The sequence below is a fragment of the Corvus cornix genome, chromosome 17, assembly GCF_000738735.6.
Source record: "Corvus cornix cornix isolate S_Up_H32 chromosome 17, ASM73873v5, whole genome shotgun sequence".
NCBI classification, from domain to species: Eukaryota; Metazoa; Chordata; class Aves; order Passeriformes; family Corvidae; genus Corvus; species Corvus cornix.
This window is the reverse complement of record NC_046346.1, coordinates 5,089,970-5,107,754: the sequence shown is the minus strand read 5'-3', so window position 1 is coordinate 5,107,754 and position 17,785 is coordinate 5,089,970. Positions and strand designations below refer to the sequence as shown.

General features: G+C 43.5%; 1 protein-coding gene across 1 annotated transcript in view; it reads right to left on the bottom strand.

The window, feature by feature from the left end:
- FNBP1 (formin binding protein 1) overlaps window positions 1-14,059 on the bottom strand; it is a 94,659-nt gene extending 80,600 nt beyond the window's left edge. The window contains exon 1 of the mRNA XM_039561692.1: window positions 13,874-14,059. Within this exon, the coding sequence (XP_039417626.1) occupies window positions 13,874-13,897 (24 nt within the window). The 5' untranslated portion in view covers window positions 13,898-14,059. The remainder of the gene's footprint in view (window positions 1-13,873) is intronic.
- Between the last annotated feature and the right edge of the window lie 3,726 nt (window positions 14,060-17,785).

The following is a 17,785-nucleotide window of genomic DNA, read 5'->3' as shown; positions in this document are numbered from 1 at the left end:
ATTTCATTTTTTTGCATGACTATTTATTTGAAGAGAATTAATTAGTACATTGAAAAAACAATTCTTTGAAACGTGGCTGTCAGACATAGGCACTTTTTATAATATCCAGGGAACACGGCAATTCTAGATACCTACAATAAATTGTACTATCAGCCTGCTATATTGATATTCAGTATCAGAAGATGCAATAGAATAGATACCCTCTATTTTACATTTATGTTTGTCCCAGACTACAGTAACTATTCAGTAGTTACGATTTCACAACACAGAAGAACTTCCATAGCAAACATGGGCACAAGAGAAATTACCATGTTTTACCCCAGACCAGAAGAGTTATGCGATGGGAGAGGTTGAGGATTTCCACATCCTTGAGCGTCTCGTACTCCATCCTTCCAATCTTCCTTGTCTTTAATTCATGCCACACAATTTGCAAGACCAGGACCATCAGTGCCTGGATTGCACAGTGCCTATTCAGCACAAGGGGGGTGGGACCTCCAGCAAAAAATGCTGACAACAAACCCAAGTTCGTGAAACAATAAATATTTAAATTTAAAAACCAAGGGATTTCTGGAACAGTACAATACTTTAAGCATTGCACTTACTACATAAAAGCAGAAACTCAAGCGTTACAGGGATTGACATCCTATAAATGACACTGAGACATTCCTCAAAAGTCTTGCTAGTTGGACTTCCAATTAATTTATAACTGAAATGAGATGGTGCTAGCCGCTTATTTCCAAAGTGGAAGATATTAAAGGGCAAGTTCTTATTTTTATGGAAGAGATGCCTAGCTTTGGCTATTATGGTTCATCAGAGCAAATGAAAACTCATCACCTCAAAACACTTCTTAAAATTTTCAAATATCTTGCTTTTCATTACGTTGCCAAGTCACTATCAGCAAATCTCTTTCCAGTGCTCTGGGTCTCCTAGAATAAGTTATTTGCTGTTCCTATGACACTTGGTGTATTCAGCTGATCTACAGCACCCTTACTAAATGTGACACTTCTGATGCGGTGCTCAAGTCTGTGAGAGGTTATCACACTGCACTTTAGGCAAAATCTTCAGAAACAAATGTTGCAAATTCTAAAGTACGTGGTGATAAGATAAATCTTATGAGTAATGCAAGAAAGGCAAAACAAACTGGTTTTCAGAATAAATAATCTACTCATGGGAAGGAAGATGCATGGCGGGGACACGGGAAAATAATGGGATACTAAAAAGAAAAGAACCTGCCCTGCTGAACATCAGAAAAGTAAATTTTCTCTTTAGCAGAGCTCAAGACTAAGGTGTAAGGCATCTGCATAACAATATGTCAGCCTTCCTCTTCTTCCCCCTTCCCTCTTCCTCATATCTATGCTTTGCTTACTTCAGCTTTCATCCATTACAGGCTGCAGCTCTGCCTGTTGGATTAAAGAGCGCTCAAACACACAAGAAATGCTTTTGACTGAAGAACAAACAGGAACCTCCTGTTCAACTTCGACTTGAATGGGTCTGAGCTACTGATCTTCACACAGCAACTGGAGCTTCTGGGCTCAGTTCCCTGAACATCCCATGACTCCCCAACTATTTTATAACACAGGGATAGACCAGTTGCTTGATGAGCAGTTGAATCATCTAAAAAATATGAAAGAGGATATTGACTTAAATCTACAAGATGCTTTATCTGCCAAGCAGGGAAAGCAAGTCTGGCCTCTGAACCAGACTGATTCAGAGAGGAAAACAAATGTGTGTTTACCTACCTACATAGAGGGCAGGGAAAGAAAGAAATAAATTTCTTACAAATTGACAAGAACATCCCCTCCCACAGTAAGGACAATGAGGTCACTCAGTTCTCTACAGTTGTTCCAATGACAATACCTTCCACTTAAAGTAGTTTTTGGAGGCCGTAACTCTGGTCCAAAGACTGAGTCAAAACTGCTCCCAGCCAAGGAAGGGAAAATAAAGGGTTTGTTTTTCACAAACCCTGAAGTTCAAATCCATCTCTCCAAATTTTTGGCTGCTAATTCACGGCCCAGACTGGTGGGCCATGAACCACTAGGACCAATGAAGTTTATGTTATGGGAGAAGACTCGGGCAGAGCATCTCTGAAGCCAGAGGCTCAAGATGACGGCGCCTGAGAGTTTCCATCAGGGACATTCAGAATGCACAGACATTGGTAACAAAGAGCCACCCTAAAACATTCCAGCTTTCATGAACTCCTCGGGCTTTACGGATATACTTGTAAAGGATTCCAACACTCTGGAAAAAGAAAATTACTGCTTACCTGGCTTAGTCTGCAGAGTGAGATGGGCCAAGACAAAGTGACTGAGAACTAAGAGCAACATTGAACAGGTGTCATGTGGGCTCCCTCACTTTTACTTTTTGAGTACTTTTGTACATGAAGGACATCCACAACGATCAGTAATCACATCTAACAAGGCTACTGACACTCTCTATATATATAGTTAGTTCTTGCTTATGAGCATTTACTATGCAGACTAAAGCTCAGTGATCATGTTTCATTCTTCCCCCAAGTTAAAGAAAAGTAGAATTCCAAATAAAGCTGAATGCAACCATGACATTTTTATCCTTGCGAAATTCATGCAGATTGTGGACACTGCAAATGCACAGAAGCAAACACAATCTTAACATTTTACAAAATAAAGACATAATGCAATATGCATAAGACCCCACATCTCAGTAGTGATTGTTGTTTAAAAAATGGTGTATTTCCTGGCTTTAGATGCCTAATTCTACTAATTTGATATTTGTGACCATATCTATTTTTGGAACAGCTATGGAACACATACACAAAGGAGAGAAAACAAGTTCTAAATGCAGCACCATGAATAGAGCTGTATAGTTCATGCATCTTTTCTTCCCTAAGAGAATCTGGGCATTAAGCACTGCACCACACACAAAGAAAATGTATTGTGGTCCCCTTTTTAAGGGTGATTTGTGCCTGTGGCTTTTTTCTGTTACTTTTGGGTTTGTCTCCTGATTATTTTCAAAATTCTCCTATCCACAAAAGCCTCTTGAAGTGCATTAGGGCTTACACACTAGTCCCAGACTGTTTAATTTAGCCTTAATACCTTGAGGAAGCTTCAGGATGGATTGCTGTTGTTCCGATTAAGGAATCAATCCCACCCCCCACCAAGAAGGTTGGATGGATGCCTTGCCCCCAGAGGGAAATCAATAGTGCTCCACTGACCAGCAACTCCCAAACACCATGTGTGTTGATGTATCATGAATAAAACCCCCACATACTTCATTCTTACATTCTAACTGTGAAAAGGGGGTCTAAATTTCCATTATTTTGACATTTTTCACTTGTTCAACTCTCCTAGTGTGGATTCTGGCTTTTGATTCCTCTGCCACCATTCCATTTATTTTTGTTCCCAGAAATTAAGCCACAAGCAAACCACAGAAGACTACACCAAGCCAACAGCAGATTCAAGTCAATACAAATGTCTATAATTGTGTGCATGAAACCCATAAATATCATGTAAAATGTCTTCTGACCTCTGTGTGAATGGAGCACACCATTCTGTCATGCTGTTCCCAGCCATCAAGTACTTCAACTCAACTGCTAATAGCCAAGTGAAATATCTATATTTGTATTGTTTAGCTCACCAAAGGTTTTTGTTAGTGGAACAATTCAACACACTCCCTCAACCATTAAATGTTGGCACTGTGATACCTTTCTGTTCAAGACTAAGTATTTTCCAAGAGTGACAACTATGCAGACCCAGTCTCCAACGATGCCTAAATTAGGTGCATGTGTTTCACAACAGCACATTTTCTCACAAAAATTGTCGTTTTCCAACAATTACAGCTTTCCTATTTCAAGATCGTTTTGTGTCAATCATACTGAACCTCTGGAAAAGGAGCTTTCAGCAATTTTATACATAATACAGGTAATAAAGATGATGCAGACAAGAATCAGAATAGGAACCACAATGCAAAAATAAAACCAACCCACAGTTATCCAGAGGAGGAGGTGGTGGTGGGGAGATGCTCACACATACCAGGAATAGATGCAAGCTGCTACCCCTTTCCAGCATGGTCTCCTGGGCTACTCCAATGCATCTCAGAAGGACACATGCAGCCACACAGCCAGAGACACTTGATTTTAAATAGAGCTGGAACCCAGCTAGCCCCCCCTTCCAAAAATAAGGCTGTAAATCCCCAGGGCACTGGTTTAAATAGGCACTGAGTCACACATGTCATGTGAGATGCCTTCTCACTACCTAAAGGATCAGCTGGTGCAATTTTGGGGTTCAGGTAAAGCATGCAGCCATAATCTGTGAGCATTAGGTGCCTTGATCCTGATGGTCAGGCTGGCAGTGCTTTGGGAGGATGGAGCCTCTTGGATCAGCTGATGACAGTGTCCTCGAGCAAAGCAGCAAAGGAACCCCTAACCAATATATCCATCACTGAAACATTTGCTTAGGAGTTGTTTTGTACACCAAAAACTGAAGCAAAGCTGTGCAGTTTTTCAGCTTTTGCATGTTAAGTTGCAAACACATGCCAAAAGCATCCTGTGCGAAATCCAGATGTTTCACAGCTCCAAAGACTTGTAAGGAAATAAAGGCTCTTGACCAGCACATAGAACCCTTTCCTCTCACCCTGTGTTTTTAGGCTTTTCCAGTGACTACACGTGAGCAAAGGATCTCAGACTGTTATACTTGGGAGAGAGAGCCAGGATGGGTGAAAAAATATTTATGTAGTGCTCTATCGCAGCTCTCCCTGTTCATCCACTGCCAGTTTTTCTTTTACTACAGCAAAACCTGAGTTACACACTTGTAATCAATGCCACTCCTGTAAGACCCACATTTGACAGATGAACAGTCCTCAAGAGGGCAAGAAATATTTCTCTTCCCCATTAAACTTTTGTTTGAGAAAACACACTTCCATTCATTCCCTGCGCCATGCCAGTCATTTTTTTTTCTTTTTGTAAATACAAGATAAAAGTGCTAAAGCATTTATCTCTGCCCAAGAGACTATAATGCAAAGTGAAAAATATTATCTAAACACATTTTGAACTTATTTGCTAAAAAATTCCTTCAGGCTTTCTGCACAGATTGAGTGAATGAAAAACATCAGTGCACACAATTCTGGATAAAGCTTTTATTTGGGGATGTTATCAAATATTCTTCCACAGTGAGTAAAGATGCAAAGTGCAACCACAGAAATCAATGTATATACATTCTAACCAGTACGTCAACTCCACTTAAACATGACATGGAAAAAGCCACATAAAATAGCAATACTATAAAGCCAAAAGAGGACTGCTAGGTCTCTGCACTACTTTCTGCTTTATTTCTTATCTAATCTTCATCCTTTGCTCCATGATTATTTCTTCCCCTTGTGCACCTACTATACTTTCTCCTGATCCCATCAAACTCTTGACTTGCCATTCCTAATGCACTAATCCCATTGCACATCCAGTCTGACAGCAAGTCACAATCCCACCCGTCCTGCCCAGAGCCCAGCCCTGCTCTCTCTACGTGCTTTTATCCAAGTTGTTTCCTTGTTACTGACTGGTTCCTTGTTTTCTTTGTTTAAATTAATTTTCTCCTCCTGAGCTCACTGAGCTCATTTCTGCTGTTTCCTTCGCCCTGCTAGTCCTGCTTCACTCACTGTCAGAACTGCCAGTTTGAATTATCTCTCCTCAAATGACCCTCTCCATCATTCCTGGCACTTCCATCACAGGAACAGTTCCTAGACAAGCAGACCCAACTGTCTGTAACTAGATCCCAGTATGATCTCTAGTCCTCCTTCTCCACATTCAGTCTCTTCAACCAGGTGGTTTCCTCTCTGACCACAGCATCTCACTCACCCTCAGGTGAGCATAACGAGAACCAGTCCACGACAACAGAAAAACCGGTTTGCTGCCAATAAGACAGAATAAAAGTGGTCAGAGGGACCATTACCTTGCCTTGGTGCAGCCATGCTTTCCATCCCCCCTCTCTCCCTGCTCACTGACCCACGCTACTCTTCCATAACACAGCCTGGATCCCACTCATCCAGAACTGTCCTTCAGCCAGCTTCTCCCCCCATGCCACTGGGTGCCAACAAAGGAGCCTGAGAGCACAAGAGGCTGCCCAGCTCCACCCTTGCCTCGAGCAGCCACGGCCTGGGAAGTCTGGCTGCTCTCCTGCAAGGACCAGACTGAGCCATCTTCAATTATTCTGTGGGTGACCTCATCTTGCCCCACAAAAATCCCTCCAAGGCCAAAACCTAGCCAGCACCCAGGAAAATTTGGTCAATAACATCTTCACTGAGTACAGGCAAAGTGGTATTTTTCCAAAGACTCACAGGTTTGCCTAATTGAGGAATATTTTCTCAACAACAGCAGCAGGCATATCCCTGTTCAACAGCTTCTGTCTGCCAAATTTCAAAACCTTGCACCAATGAATGGGAGCACTACAGCTTTCCAAAACCAAAGAGGAATCGAGTTCAGCATGTGCAATACACTGGCCCTGGTAACAACTGAATGATCCTGACTGCTCTCAAACACAAAAAGCAAGAAGCAGGCATAGAAAGAGGAACACTACAGCCTGAGCACCCTAACATGGAAAAAAATTTAAGCAGCAGAAAATAGACGATTTGAACAGAAAATGTTAAAAACATTCTCAGTAAGAAGGGCTCCCAGCTCAGTCTAGAACAGAGTCTGAGACAGAGAAAACTGTCCAAGGCACCAAATAAGCAATTTTTTGGTGTTAATTGGAGCAAAATATCCAGGAGTGCACTTAGGAATAAGGAATATGCTCAGAATCCTTGCAAGACGATCCTTCTCCTGTCACACAGGTAGCACTCCTTTATCCGCACATCCACAGACTCAGTGCAATGAAATTAAAATTTTGAACTATAAAATGAATGATTTATGAGACAAATTGCACCTGATATTCCCAGAGGAGTAAATCTAAACACTACAAACTACTCTTCCCCTTCAGGGAATGAATGGTCCCAGCAGCACTTACACCAGCCCCACTGCAAGGGCAGAACTGAAGGCTTTGCTTTATAAAAACACTTTAGGTACCAAACAGAAGCACTTGAAAAACACTGAACAAGAAAAATACTGAACTAAGTGGCACATTTAATGGAAGAAATCTATACTATTTCAGCTACAACAAGAATAATCCACTCTGGGGTTTCCTCAGGATTAAGGACTATCTGGGTGACTTGGTAGCTCATTGGAGACCATCCTTCTAAACCAGACATTAATTCCCAAGAGACTCCTTTTCAAGTTTTATTGCTTTCCAGGGTTTCTGAGGGCATCTGGGGGATTGCTGGTGTTCTTTTGATTGTTTTGCCAATGAGGTTGACTCTTCCTCAAATAAATTAAGGACAACATTGCAACAGAACTGCTTCTTTAAATGCTTTACAACATGATCTGCTTCAGTGATCAGCAAGGAACACCAGGCAAACAACACTTCATTCTTGCGCTTTACTTACAGAAGAGTTAATTTAGAAGCCCTTCTACAGTTTTTCCATTTTTAGATGCAAAAAACCATTGTATTTAATTATGCCAACAAACCATTCTTAATAAACTGAGCCAAAAGAAATTATTGACCAGGTTAATAAGGTTGACTCCAGACAACACAGAAACAGAGCGATCATGTTAAATTCCAAAGGGATCCAAACCACCCCACCTGCTTGAGAAGAAAGCCTAAAAGCATAATATCCTGTACATAGATACTATATCTATATAAAGATATACACTACTTTTCCACTGTTTTGCATTTTAGAGCCAAAGCCATTGATTGAAAAGAACGGCAAAGACTGCAATATGCCAACAGACATCAGTGTTTTACCAATTCAAGCAGCTTACTGTTTTAAGGAAAAAAAAATACAAAAGCAGAGTTTCTAGGGGTAAAAGGAAGAAGAGAAGTTTCATCTGAAGCGTACAATTATACTGAAGGGGGAAGTTATTTGAAAATATTTACATGAACACTAAGGAAACTCAACAAAGCATTGGATTTTGACAGCTGGACTGGATACAATGTATAACCAATCTCAGCAGCACTATTTCAAACAGGATGAAAGTGAGTTTCCAAAAATTCATTAGCAAGTTACCTGTCCAGCAATCAAAAGGCAATAATGTAAAGCAGGTTATTAAGTTACAGTGTCACAGTGCAACAGTGGCTCCTACTCTTTATGTGGAATTAAGCTTTTGAAATTCTGCTTTAAAAGGGTGTTTTACAGCTTTTGAAATTCTGCTGTAAAAGAATGTTTCACAACATGAGTAACACTAATGAGCTGCAAAGAGTCCAGAAAAACATCGGCTCATGTTTGACTGCCTTCCCCATATGGTTCAAGAAAGCGGGGGATCTTGAGCAGCCACAATACGGCTGGAAGGGAAAACACTGTATTCGGAAAGTCTTGACTCACGCTGAGAGACCGTAAATTCCCCATTCTTTAATGAATAGGTAGGAAATGCGAGAATAGGTCGTTTGACGAAATTGTCGAAATCTTCTTTCTTAAAGCAAGTCAGAATTGTAAACGAAATTATTCAGACATTCGAACGTTAAAGTCCCAGCAGCTCTTCAGGTACCAAAAGGGAATCTTTCTACTCCTGGTGCCTGCAGGTACCAAGGGTGTCGGCAGGGACCTCTCACATAACCCCATTCTCCTACCAACCAGCCTCCTACGAGCAGCAGGGCAGCCCCCACACAACAAATCATCCTAAAGTTTAAAAATTCTCTTTTTAAGCTCATGAAAAGGACTCTGATGGCACCAACTTTACAACACACGTACATAGAGGCTGCAGCAGCCCCGAATCCCACTCTGAGCTGGGCATGCACGCAAAGGCGTGAGCTGCAGAATGCAGATACTCTGTAATGACTCAGCTTCTATAAACTATTTCTCACTCACTAATCTGCATATGCAGGCTGACCACTTAAAACAGGGAGTGAGCCTCTGTGAAATAGGGAGATATTAATGTCAGACAATTTTGCTACCTCAAAACTGTCCAAATAACTATGCAGAATACTAAACTAATACTATACTAATGAAAAGTGTGTTTTGCTTTGAAGTGCCCATCTCCAGCACTCTGTGTACAACTTTTACTAAGAGCTTTAGAATAACCAAGCAAAAAGTATAAATAAGATGCATTTATTACTGACCTCAGACTCTTCTCTTCCAGCCTTTCCCTCTATTTGCTATTAGGGTGCTTTTAGAGCACATTTTTGTGGGTGAAATTCCAGATGCTTTGAAATATACAAAAGTTTTAACATGTTACTAAACAGGAACAAAGTTTCTATGAAACACACACACAAAAAAAAGGGGTCAGGGATACACAGCTTGGCCTCTGGGAGTTGTCTGAATGGCATCAAGTAAGTTTCACAGCAAATTTAGAATAAAATTCACGTTTCAGAAGAGCATTTGCCATCACCACAGGAGAAGACTGCCTAAGCTGCCAACAATTCACCCACCCACCTGTGAAGGTTAGGCCCATAATGGAAACTCTCAGCTCATCAGAGTTAACTTGTGACTTATCATGCAAGACTAATTACTTGCATCCTTTTCCCATCAGACACCATCTCCTTTTCCTTTAAGTCTTGGAAAACAACAGTTAACACCTAAGCCCAAAGAACCCGGGGGGTGAGGGCTGTAGGAGGTGTGAGAACGGGATGGGTGGGATGACACACAATTTCTATTGTATGTAATCAGCTACAGCGCTGCATACAACAAAACTGAATGTTGGCTCAAGAATCAATACATCAAACCTAGATCCAGCTCTGCAGATGCTCTTAGAAGCAGAAGAAAACAGGGCTTTCATCTGAGATCACATTTGACTACTGTGCCCATTACACACCACTGTGTAATGCCACCAAGGTCAAAATCACCCAGGTACTCCAGAGGGTTTCCAAACGTGAGTCACCATTACATGCAACACCCATGCATTGCAAATCCTATTGAAGAACAATGCTGCATTCAAGCAAATTGCAGAAATGCAAGATTACAGCTGTTTAAACACAAATTCTGCTGATGAAATAGAGGCGGGAGTACTGAAAGAGGAAATTATTTAGCAGTTACAAATATCAGGGGGGCCTTCAAGTTCTCAGAGTTGCACCTATGTGGAACGAACTTTAAAAGGCAAAAATAACCATATCCACAAACCATGTGTTTTCGTAGTAAAGTATACTGGAACACCCTGTAAACAAAAGGTGTGGTCCCCAAAGTATTGCTTCTGTCAGGTGTTGGCCAACAAAGCCCTTTGCATCCGGGCAGCAAATTAAGACCCGTGCAAATACTGAATATCCACCTTCTCACAGGCTGAAAGGACAGTGACAGGCTGTTAGCAGCCACCCAGCTTTCACAAAGGTCAAAGAAAAACTTGATTAAATCACCTCCCTACCCAGGCTTTTTCAAAAATTTTACACTTAATGTGGAAAAACCCCCTCAGCAACAAACCCACAGTGTCTGCACCTCTGAAACATTCGAAACAAAAAGAAAACTTTCCACATTCTACCACTTGGCCTCCTGCACCTGATGTGCTGTGACAGTGCTCTGAAAGGCGAAATTTTTCCTGGACCACTTAGCCACAAATTTACACGTAGCTTCCCAAAATTACATCCTGTGTCAAATATCATAATCAAGAAAGTTCATTCAATTCAATAGCCATGCAGCCACAGCCTTTTCAACCCCGAAGACAAGCACCAAAGTGCTGAGGTTGGTTTCAGCTCAGTTTGCAATGTAATCCCACTTGTTTCAAGGGCTTCATGCCACACAAAAGGACACTGGTGGGAAGTGTGGCACACACGATTTTTACTCACTGAGGTACCCTTCAGAAGAGCTGTGGGTGCCATGCTCCGTGTTCTTTCCCATTAGCCACGAGAGGAAAAGGGTGAAGGAGATCCAAGTGTGCTTTTACAGCCCGTTGTCCCCAAAGTGTAGTACTGAAAATACAAGTCAGTTCTGTGCACCCCTACATAACCTTCACTTATCACTTCCACTTGTTAAGTGCCAGTTTCAGGAACCAGATGTGAAATAAATATGTACTACACCCTCCTACCTGTCAGCCCTTAATGCACTCTTGAACCCAGGTGGAAACCAAAATGTTTTGGTGCTATGCCTGCACTTTGTCCTTAAGCTGCTGCTTCCTCCTCAGCTCCTGAATGTTTGGAGTATAACAGGCAGAAATAATTCTGCAGGGTTTGGATGGACAGAAGCTGCACAGAGAGTTACATGAGACCTCCAGGTTTTGTTCTGCAACACTGATTGCTGGGAGGCTCCAGACGATCTCATTATCCCCAGCACTCCGCCTCATACAGGATGTAAATGCTGCATTAGGACATCTAATAATTCTGCTGGTTGTGGGTCCATTTACACTCACAGGGACAATCTTGAGATGTAACTCAAAGTCCAGAATTAAGTGAAATATCAGTAGGAACTTGGCAATAGGATTTCCAACCCAGAGGCACAGGATACGCTCACATCACAGTACAAGGCTAAAAGCCTGCTTTGGGAATAACTCACATGTTGCCAAAGGGATTTTATTGCTTCTGAAGTATGAGGCTTTCTGCAACCAGCTTTTTTCTCCCCCAAGGAAGGAACAGAAATTCTACGTAACTCCAAGCACATTAACATTCTACATGCTCTAAAAAGCAAGCCCATATATCTTTGCTATATTTAAAGGGGTGAATCATGACCATGCATCCAGCCTGGTAGATCAAAGATACAAGGTGCAAGTCAAACCTGATCAAACACTGCTGATTTTTCTAGCGAATTTCTGAACTACAGTCAAAAACACTTGCTTTTGCCTTAACTTTCAGCTTTCCGCCCTTCTAACCACATATGAATCACATGTAGAATAGGCATTTGATGCTTACCACACCTGCTCCTGAAAACCCATTCCCGGGCTACTTAAGGGAAAAAAAAAAAAGACAACTAAGTTCTAAGTTGCCATGATCATCAAAAGAAGGTGGCATATATTAAATACAGGTTGTTTGTGTGGTTTCCTTTCCAGTGAAAGGGAGAACACAGAGTGAGAAATCACTGTTTTGGCCTAAATACCCAGAGCACTGGAAACGGACGTGTTTTCAGAGCTCTGCCCAAATGAAAATGGAGCAACTCCTGCCAATTTTCTATCTAGAATCATTTATTCTGTTGATCCAACCCTTTTCCTCAGTAACCTGCTACATTTCTCAGCGTGCTACATTGAAGATATGAAAAATGATACTTTGATGCTGCTGAAGACAATTTCAGAAACAGAATTTTCGGATAAAAAATGTTACAGAAGCAATTTGTAGCTGTTGCAGAAGACATCTATGGCTACACACAAGCACACACGCCTATAAATATTACATAAAACAAGAGGAACTATTTATAGGCACTACTCTCTACTACCATTCTGGTTCAGGAACACCTCAGTACTGCTTGCAGTTTTAGGAATGCAATTAAAAAAAAAAAAGAAGTTCCTTCTGAGAATTCAGAATTTTTTTCCAGTGGCAAAATTATACTGCCTCTTATTTTAATTCCACTCAAACTATTCAGTCTCCTCCCAAAGCATCCAAGATGCAGAAAAAGGAGGCAACTGCAGGTTTTCCCAGAAATATCCCCATGCAGCAGAGCTGTTTATATACCGATGAATCAATATAGCATCACTACACTATTTCACCAGCATTTATCACCTTTCTCTCTATGGCATATAAAAACACACCAAAATAACCTCTCCCAGTCAGCAGTTGCTCCCTAATTTACTGCATAGTTCTAACTAGATCTGGCTATAACATGACTCCAATGTCACAGCAAAACGGGATGCTGAACTGCCTGCCAGAGCGGGCCAGGAATGCACCCAGAAAAGACAGCAATTAGCACATCTAAAATAACCATTTCTACAAGAGGCAGCTTAAAAGCTCAGATGTATTTTCATCTCAACTCGCACCGGTTACCAGCCACAAACACACGACTACAGGAGAGAATCCTGCAGTGCTTTACAATCCAGATGACTCTCTGCCACTTATTCTTGACTTCTCCATTCAAAACACCGTTTCCTTTCCCCTCTTCCCGAGCACAGATTTGTCCCAAGATGTTTCACGTCCCACCACTCAGGGAACAGCCGCTCCACAGCCTCCTGTCCGCGGGTACCAACCCTCCCAGACCCAGCAGGTTTGCTCCATGCTCCACCATCAAACATGGCTGCACCATGTCCTCTTTGTGATTGAATATGTGGAACAGCTCTTCTGCCTTCCCAGACTTCTTTTATCTCCCTTCCCTTACTTCTTCCCATTAGCAAGGGACCATTTCACATCTCTATTACCCACTTCTCATACCTTTTAACAGTCCGAAATTTTCCATTAATGTTCCACCGTAAACCAAATGCATTTATACTTTCCAGGTTCTCCTCAAAAACATCAAGGAGCTTTATACATTGAAACCCTCTGTACCATTAAAACCTGCTTTATTTACACACAACACAGAACTCTGCTCGTAAAAATCTCCGTCCTTCAGATCCAGCATGGAGAGAAGCCCCTTAACAGCAGCGACAGGAAATTTTATCATCTGGCTTTTCTCCCCTGCAGCTCCCTCTCCTGAAACCGGACCCCCTGCCCATAGATCCACCTCGGAGCCTCCCGCAGCAGCCACACACAAAACCCACCCCAGGCTCCGCTGCGAGCCTCCCTCCGCTCCACAGTCGCTGCCGCTTTTTTTCTGCTGTGGAGCTTTTTTTATTTAATTCCTTCAGCAAAATTAAATCAAACTCCTGAACCTCCGCTGGGATTTCCCTGCGGAGGCTGCACATGAAACTTTCCGGAGCGGGGGGGACCCCCGGGCTGAGCTGCGCCGAGGTGCCGGCACGGAGGGACCCGGCTCCCCGCACCGGCCCCGGACCGTTATGCCCCAGTGCGGCTCCCGCAGCCCCGCTCCCCCCGCTCACACTCACCCACAGCTCCGTGCCCCAGCTCATGGCTCCGCCGGCGCTGGGGGGAGGGCGGGCGGGGGGCGCTGGGGTTGTCGCTGTCCCCTGGCTGTGTCTGCTCGCCCTCGGGAGGGCCGTGCCCGGCGGTGCGAGCGGAGCAGGGCGGGACAAGCGCTGCTCACCGCCGCTCCCGCCTCATCGCGCCGCAAAATGGCCCGGGCGGCGCGGGGCGGGGGGGGGGGGGGGCGATTGACAGCTCCGGGCTGCGCAGGCGCGGAGCCGCCGCGGCCGGGGTGGGGGGCCGGCTGAGCGCAGGCGCGGCCCGCGCCGCGAGAGGGAGCGCGGAGCGGCCAGCGGGGCCGTGGGGGAAACGGGGAGCGGTGGGGAACGAGGGGAGCGCTGAGGAGCGGGGATCAATGGGGAGCTGCGGAACGGGATCAATAGGGAACAGGCGTCAGTGGGGGAGCGGGGATCAGTGAGGAACGCGGATCACTGGGGAATAGGCATCAGTGGAGGAGCGGGGGTCAGTTGAAAGAGGGAGTCGCTAGGGAATGGGTGTAACTGGGTGAGGAGGCTCTCCCCGCCCTGGTCACAGAATCATCAGCACTGGCACAGGTTGCCCAGAGAAGTGGTGGATGCTCCATCCCTGGAAGCATTCATGGCCAGGTTGGACAGGGCTTTGAGCAATCTCGTATGGTTGAAGAGGTCCCTTCTCATTGCAGGGAGTTGGACTGGATGGCCTTTAGAGGTCCCTTCCAACCCTAACTATTCTATGATTCAGTGCTCTCTAAAACTTACACAAACCTTGTTGCCCTTTGCTGGAGACACTCCAGGACCTCAATGGCCTTTTTCAAGTGAGGGGCCCAAAACTGAATGCAGCACTTCAGGTTTCTCACCTGTGCCGAGTACAGGCGTGGTGATCCCAGCCCCATCCACCCTCAGCTGCCCTTCCCTGCCTCTTACCACTCTCTCCTGAGCCAGGTGAAGCAAGTGGTTTTGAAGCAACTGTTCTTGGTTTGGTCATTTGTAAAAGAGGCGAGGGCCCTAGAAAGGAAGGGAACCCACAGCCTTAGAACTTAAAACCTTTGAAGCTCTGTTACGTGTGCTTCAAGTTGGACATCAGGAGGAATTTCTTCACAGAAAGGGTGATTAAATATTGTCATGGGCTGCCTGGGGAGGTGGTGAGTCACCATCCCTGGAGGTGGTCAAGAAAAAACTGGATGTGGCACTCAATGCCATGGTCTGGCTGCCAGGGTGGGGATTGGCCGCAGGTTGGACTTGATGACCTCAGAGGTCTTTTCCAACTGAATTAATTCAGTGAACTCACTGCAACGGCTGACTTTTAACTCAGCTAAGCAGTGTATACATCCCCCCACCCCCAAAATAACCCAAATCCAAGAATATTAAATCCACCATCTGTTACCAAAATGCTTGACAAGCAAGCAGGAAAATAACCAAATTATCTGCCTTTGCATAAATGTGGGTTATTGTAGCAATTACACAGGCCTTACAGAAAATGGCTCATTTCCTTGCCAGAAAAATATTTATTTTGTGATCCTCTTCCTCTGTGTCATTTATTTGAGCTGTGTCACTTAATCTCATTTTGCATTCCTGCTTTTCAGCTACAACAAATGTGAAAAGAGCTTTACTCTGATATATTTATTGCTGTATTTATTCATGAGAGAATTACATGGGGGGGAATAAAAAAGGGAAGCCTTTTAATTCACCTGAGGTAAAAGGCTTCTGCTTATAAAGGGTGGGGATGCTTTTGATGTGAGAAGATAAAAATTGATCAGCTGCTACAACAAGCATTATCTCCTCTAGATTAATGCACTTCTTCCACTGATGCTTGGCTGTTACCCTACATGAGGGAGAAAAACACATTAAGCAATTCCAACATTTTGAACAACAATGAAGACAAATGTTATGTTAATAACAGAATTGCGTTTATTTTTATCCAAGTTCCATTGATTTGAACATGAGAGGAGAGTGCTGCTCCTCACACAGCTGTCTTTGAAGAGAAACACAACAGGCAATGCTTTTGTTCATCATTAAAAGTTATTAAAGGGCTGACTTCATAACAGCTAAGAGACACCCTGTTCAGCCCATTTTAGAATAGTTCTTCCTTCTACTGCCAACATATTTGAATATCCAAGCCTGCCCTGCTGCCTGAAGCACAACCACAGTGTTTGAAGGGCCTGTACTTCCACAGGCTCCCAGACCCACCATCCTTAGCCCTACATCCACCCAGGACACATTGCAAAACCAGACAGCACAGTTGCACCACGACTGTTTGGGAACTTAACCCATAAATACTCGCAGAAAAAGAATGTACAGAAACAGAGAGTAGCACTGGTATCATCTGAGCTAAGTTTGTGTGGAATTTCCTTTTGCACAAAGAGCTGGGAGGGGAACAGGGCAAACCTGTTACACCAGCATGGGCAGGGAAACCTGTCCACACCGAGAGATAGAAATGCTCCACCAGTTCCAGAAAGATAAAGGCCAGAAATACAAGTTTTATATTATGATGGTACATTAGAATAAACCATGCCAAAAACTATCACAAGTTATCAAAATTTCTGTGGACAGAGGCTCAAGACAAAAACTAAATAAAATTAATTCTAGATGTTTCTACAACTGGATTTTTCCCTATTTTTGCCTGTCTTTATTGTTTAGCCTGAGACTCTCCAAGCTAGGGACTGCCACTTATATTATTACTTTCAGTTGTGCAGTGCCCAAAGCAACAAGGCCTGCAGCTTGGCTGGTCCCTAATTACTAATGTAATTAGTAATGACAGGAGCATTAAGAGTCCTTTATGCCAAAGTAGATGCTAGAAAGCTCAGTAGGTTCCAGTGTCAAAAAATAACTCAAAATTACGCTTAGAAGTTACATTATCTAGCACTTCTTCACTCAGTTTGCACAATCCGTATCTGAGCAACACAGAAGCTGGGTAGGAATTTTCCCTCAGCCACGCTGAGAACAAGACCATGCAGATCTGTTATCCAGATATGGGCCTATTCCTGTAAATTCTCTGTTTATCTCTCCTGTTGTTACGATTCAGAACACTCCCAGATTCAGCTCAAAAACCCAGCCAGAAGCAATTCCATTTTTAGAAAGCTAGGACTTTGTTTGGGAAACCCCCATCCAAACAGCCAGATTCACTATTAAATGATTGAGAAACTATATAAAGTAGATAAAATAAATCCCTAAACGACAGTTCAATCGAAACCTTTTTTCTCTGTGTTTGTTTACTTATGCAAAGCAAGAAAAATCACAACTCTGAGAGCATGGACAAGCATTTCTAGCTTCCAGGATATAGGAGGAAGTGGACGTACCTTTCCCCCCAGAGTTATCATCCTTACAGCTGCTTCCCTTTGATTTTACAATTCTACCCAAATTATCCATGTTCGAGATAAGGAACATGGATGTTGCTTGTAACCTCTCATACACTGGGACTGAAACAGCACCAGGAAAGGAAGAGGACACACCTTTCCTAGAGGCCATCATCATCACAGCTGTTTCCTCTCTGCTGTTACAACACTACACAGATCACTCAGACACACAACAGGCGACCTCGGTGCTCTTTAATGCCCCATCAGGGCCCAGAGGGGCCTGATCAAGACCTGATAAACCCTAATGGCCCTGGCCAGCCTCACCTGGGCCCTCTGTCCACACCCTCTGCTCATGGACCCAGGAACTCAATTTAAACTCTGGCCTGAAAGCCCAGTTGTTTGTCCCGTGTTTTAGGGGGTCCCAGTTCCAGCTTGGGCTATGCCTGGCTGTAGATTCTGTTGATATAGAGCCTAGCTTACAGCTGGCCTTATCTTAGACCTGCCTTGTTCCTGTGTGTAGTGACTGGGATGACCTGTCCAGCCATAATTAGACCATGACTGACCTTGGTTACCATCACCCAAACTGCAGATGGGCTTCTCAACT